Genomic DNA, 5,103 nt, shown 5'->3' on the forward strand with positions numbered 1-5,103 from the left:
CTTTTAAAAAAAAAAGAAAGTGTTAGCGGACCCAAGGCAGGGGGGAATGAGGACCGCAGAAACTCCTTCTAGCCAGAGGGCAGACTGAGCCTAGGGAGTCTTTCACGTGTTAAGCAGGGACCGGCACCATCCAGGCCAGGGAGCTTGAGGAGGATGCTGGGGGCCGTTGTGGGCAGAGCACATCAGCATCGGCCAGCCTGGAAGTGGGAACCCCAGGGCGGGGGCAGCTCCCTGGACCAGGACCTGGAAGCTTGCTAGAGAAGGGGTCGGGGGAGGCGTGTGACAGTGCTGCGAGCTGAGGAGGGGGCTTATGGTCAGTGAGGAGATGCCGAGTCCCTGGTGGGAATGCTGGGCTTTGTGGGCCTCCTTAGCAAAGGACCCCCAAGGCAGGATGGGAGCGGGAAAGCTCAGTGGGAGGCCCAGCAGCCCCTTCCCCAGAGAAAATAGGTGGATGCCGGGGCCCGGGTGAGAAGTGACTGGTAGCGTGCCAGCGGAAGCACGAGGAGGCAGAGGACAGGCGCTGGCTGGGCGCTCGAACTGGGCTGGACTGGAATTGAGCAGGTGCTCACGGGGCTCCCACGGCAAGGGAGAGCTGACCGTCAGACCGTGCCGCGCTTTCCAGGCCTGAATTGCCGGAGGGGAGATGGGCATTGTGCAGACTAAGAAGCGAGCGCCGCTCCGGGGTCCGCAGGTAGAAGAACTGACTTAAGTCAGGCAATGGCTCCTCGGCTGGGGCACTGGCCGCGTCCCACCGGCCGCGTGTGCAAACCGAGGCCTGGACCGGTTAAGGCCTGAGGTCACACAAATGTTAGGTGGGGGGGGCCAGAGTTCGAACACAGACAGCCCCTGTCATCCCCACCTGCCACCCTCTTGGCCTTTGAGCCCCCTTCAGAGTGCAGAACCTTTTCTCTCCACAACAGTGACAGATTTCTTAGCTACTAGGCCAGCTCGTGCCGCAGCTGGTCCCAAAGCCGTTGACAGTCCGTGATAAGTGCACACTGTCTTCTTGTCACCCGCTTCTGTGGCTGCAGGACATGGCGGTTTAATCCTGCGGGAGGAAAGAAGGCGACTCTGGATGGTGTGGCACTTCAGGGGAGGGCGCAGGGCCAGCCGAGGTAGAAGGCGGAAAAGCAGAGGGGAGCTGCTTGTCCTCCTCTCCCTGCCGCGCCCCTCCGTCCTCTCCCCCACCTTCCCCTCCTTCTTCTCCACCCTCCCCTCCTCCCCCTCCAGTACTGTCCCATCCCTTGCTTTGGATTCCAGAACTTGCCACAGCTAAGGTCTCTAGTTCAACTGGATGTTTGGCTAAAGGGGCTCGGGGCTGTCTGGAAATGTCAGCATTGATGAGACCACTGAGGTGGGAAAACCCTTTCCGAATTGTAACAGTGGGCCTTGGGAAGGTCTAAGTCTCTAAATGCCGTGGATCCAAGAGAACTAGAGCAAGGAGCAGGATTTTCCTACCACCCAGAGGAGAGAAGAACCGCATGGGTTCAGGAGAGAAAGGCACGGAACCCCTAGGGGAGAGTGCATTCTAGGGGCTTCCAGAAGCCGCAAGTAAGAAGGGGAACACACTGTAGGTATCGCTTTGCTTTCATTTGTTTTCTTCTGATGAAAACTGTTGGTGGACCCTGAGGCAGAGAGTTGGGAAGCTGGAGGCTCTCTTTTGGGTGCTTTTCTTTGTAACCCCACTGTTTTTGTGACCACAGGGGAAGAGGCACAACAGTCTTCCACTCCCGCCAGCCGGTCAGCGGGACCACTGCCTTTCTCTGGCCTGTGTCCGCCGCTCTGGGGCAAGGTCTAGGGCAAGGTCGCAGCATCTGCGTCAGAAATCACGGGAACTTGGCCTGCTGAAGAAGCTGGCTCAGCTGGGAGGCCAAGGCATGTTTTAGCAAAGCAGTTTATCTTAATTCTGAACGGACAGTGGAGGCCACCTCGAGGCCTCCCTGGGGCTCCACATGAAGCCCGAGTCCAGGCAGGCCCTCTTCCACGTGGCTGTGGCCAGCTGCTTCTGCACAGCCACCGTCTACATGGGTGTGTTCGATGGCATCTTTGTCCAGCTGGGCTATGAATACTATGCCGAAGCCCCTGTCACCGGCCTCCCCGCCTTCCTGGCCATGCCCTTCAACTCACTCATTAACGTGGCCTACGTCCTGTTGGGGCTATATTGGCTGCAGAGGAAGGCCAGGGCCCCGGGGCACCCCATGGAGGCGCGGAGGGCTCGCTACCTGAAGGATGTCTTCGCCAGCATGGCCCTGGTCTATGGCCCGGTTCAGTGGCTGTGGATTGCGACGCAGGTGCACCCCGCCGCTGTGCTGGACCAGTGGTTCACCTTGCCCATCTTCGCGTGGCCAGTTGCCTGGTGTCTCTCCCTAGACAGGGGTTGGGATCCCTGGTTGTTCCTTGCCATCGAGGGTCTCTCCCTGGGCAATTACGGCCTCACCCTGCTACACTCCTGTGGGTTCGAGGTCGCGCTGGGCGCCCACATCGCAGCTGCCGTGGCCCAGGCCCTGCGCACTCACAGGCGCCACGGCACTGCCTCCTCGGGGACCTACTTGGCTCTGGGCGTGCTCTCCTGTGCGGGCTTTGTGGTCCTCAAGCTGTGCGACCATCAGCTCGTGCAGTGGCGTCTCTTCCAGCGGCTCACAGGCCACTTCTGGTCCAAAGTCTGTGACGTGCTCCAGTTCCATTTCGCTTTCTTGTTTCTGACAAACTTGAACACTTGCCAAAGCCCTCCTGAGGGGAAGATACATTAAAGTTTGCCCGGAAGAAACTTAAAAAAAAGAAGAAGAAGAAATGGAACGGGTGGCCGGCTCAGTCAGAAGAGCGCTTGACTCTTGATCTTGGGGTCCTGAGTTCAAGCCCCATGTGGGGGGCAGAGATGACTTAAATAAATCGAAGAAAACTTAAGGAAAACTAAAGTGTGGAACAAAGCTGCTTTGTCACCCCGTCCCTCCCCCCACTGACCACCCGCCTGCAGCTGTCATCGGTGTGCAATTTCCTAGGTGTGATAAGATAGGAGGGTCACACGGAAGACTGTCCCTTCCCTCAAAGTTATGGACTTCGAGATTTAGAGGCGAAATGTTATGCGGTCTGAGACTTTCGCAGACATAAAGCAGATGGCTTAGTGCAGGGGATGGAGGGGGTCATTGTACTAGTCTTGTAACTCTTCTGTAGTTTGAAATTTTTTCAGAATAAAAGGATGGGGGCAAATGACGCCAGGAAATCCATCACTGTCACGGTGGGAGAGAAATGGTTACCCACATGGCAGGCCAGGCAGCAGGCGTGCCAGTGAGTGTCCCCAGGGTCGAGTGGGTTCAGGGAGACCAAGTTACTTCGCACACAGGCTGTGCAGGCTAATGGGGAAATCAAAAGCCAAGGTCACGTGGCAGAAGCCCCATCATTTCAGGTCCTTTGTGGAACAAGGCACGGTGTGTCTACATGAAGGAAACACAAACATCAAAAGTTGAATTCTCAACAGAGGGCCCCTGGGTGGCTCAGTCGGTTGGCTGACTTCTGCTTGGATCATGATCCCAGAGTCCTGGGATCGAGCCCCACATGGGGCTCCCTGCTCAGTGGGGAGCCTGCTTCCCCCCCTCCCTCCACCTGCCGCTCCCCCTGCTTGTGCATGCGCTCGCTCTCTCGCTCTCTCACTCTCTCTCTCAAATGGGTAAATCTTAAAAAAAAAAAAAATGAATTCTCAACAGAACGTTGCCCTGGGAGCCAGGGGGTGGCTTAAATGTCCTTAGTGGCAAGGCTTACTGAAGGGTCCTGTGGAGGTTTCCCTCGGACAGACCCAGCGCCTGGGCTCAGCCAGCCCTGCCTCCCGCTCGTCAGTGCGCCGTCCACCCGCTCGTTTCATCCGCTGTCATCGGAAGGACATCTGTTCTTCAAAGAAAAAGGTGAAGGCACAGTTAAAGAGGACACCGTCTCTGCCCACATGCACCTGCTCAGTGTCCCCCAAGACCCCTCCCTGGGGCCTGCGGGTTGGCATGGGGACCATTGCAGTGACTGCTGAGATGCTTTTGAAACTGGGTACCTGGACGCCTCCCAAGTGCGTGGTGGGCCTGACCGACCTCTACCCTCCCGCAAGGCCTGGGCAAATGGTGTGGCCTGGCTCGGGGACGGGTACCCGGAGGCCGGGTATGCCACCAGGTGAAGAGCGGGGTGGCACTTCCTTGGGTAAACAGCTTTGTCCCGTCACAGTGTCCCTAGGGAGGCCAGCGGGAGGGAGGGGAAGATGTGCTTCCTTGGGTGGCCCAGGTAGGGGTGAGGGTGGGAGGGTGGGGGCAGAGGGGACCAAGCTCTTAGAGGGGCTGTGTTCTTCACCGAGTAGCTGAGGGGTCCCCCCCAGTGTCGCCCACGTTTGCTGTTTGCCTCGTTGCTAGACACGTCCTTCATTTGATTTCACCCCATTTCAGTAAATAAGCCTGAGACTCTTCTGGTTTTCAGTCTGGGTCTGCACAGGAAACAGGTGGCATGCCCAGATTCGGGTGACTCAGGACAGTTTCATGGAGAACTAGACACACCACGGTGGGGGTTGGGGGGCTGCAGGCGGGGCCCTCTACCATGCTGGGGCCAGGGTGACACGGGCCAGGGCAGAGACTTCTTGAAGCCCAACCCCTTCTAGGCTGCCTGTCTCCCCTCCAAGGCCGTCAGATAAAATGTAGCACCACAACAATGTTTTAGTCCCAGCCTGTCCCAAATACCGCAGGAGACAGGCTTGTACTAAAAAATTGTTCACTGTTTATCTTAAATTCATATTTAGCTGGGTGTCCTGACTTTGTATTTGCTCAACCAGCTAACCCAACCAAAGTCAGGGGCCTGGAACCTTCTCTCCATGCTCCCTATCTTCTCAAAGTGTGGCTTCCTGCGTCCTCTCCAGCCATGGTGAGCCCCAGGTTCTGGGTCCTGGGCCTGGCGTCCCATACCACCTTGGCCCAGCACTGTCGGAGCCACCGGAGGAAGAAGGCTGGTGGCCCTGCCGCCCCTCCCTGTCTCCACCCACATTCCCCACCCCCTCTGTCTGCTCTGTTTCTCCATCTCACCGCTGCACGGCTGAGAAGCCAGTGGTTACCAGAGGGGCCCTCTGCCTGCTCTTGGCCTAAA

The 5,103-nt window shown here is 57.8% G+C and overlaps 1 protein-coding gene across 1 annotated transcript in view; it reads left to right on the forward strand.

The window, feature by feature from the left end:
* The window catches only part of LOC111139167 (transmembrane protein 187), a 4,996-nt gene extending 2,220 nt beyond the window's left edge, over window positions 1-2,776 (forward strand). The window contains exon 2 of the mRNA XM_022491340.1: window positions 1,704-2,776. Coding sequence (XP_022347048.1) covers window positions 1,953-2,750 — 798 coding nt within the window. The 5' untranslated portion in view covers window positions 1,704-1,952 and the 3' untranslated portion in view covers window positions 2,751-2,776. The remainder of the gene's footprint in view (window positions 1-1,703) is intronic.
* Window positions 2,777-5,103: the final 2,327 nt, after the last annotated feature.

This window comes from Enhydra lutris, unplaced genomic scaffold (assembly GCF_002288905.1).
Source record: "Enhydra lutris kenyoni isolate GAN:26980312 unplaced genomic scaffold, ASM228890v2 scaffoldscaffold96, whole genome shotgun sequence".
In the NCBI taxonomy this organism is placed as follows: Eukaryota; Metazoa; Chordata; class Mammalia; order Carnivora; family Mustelidae; genus Enhydra; species Enhydra lutris.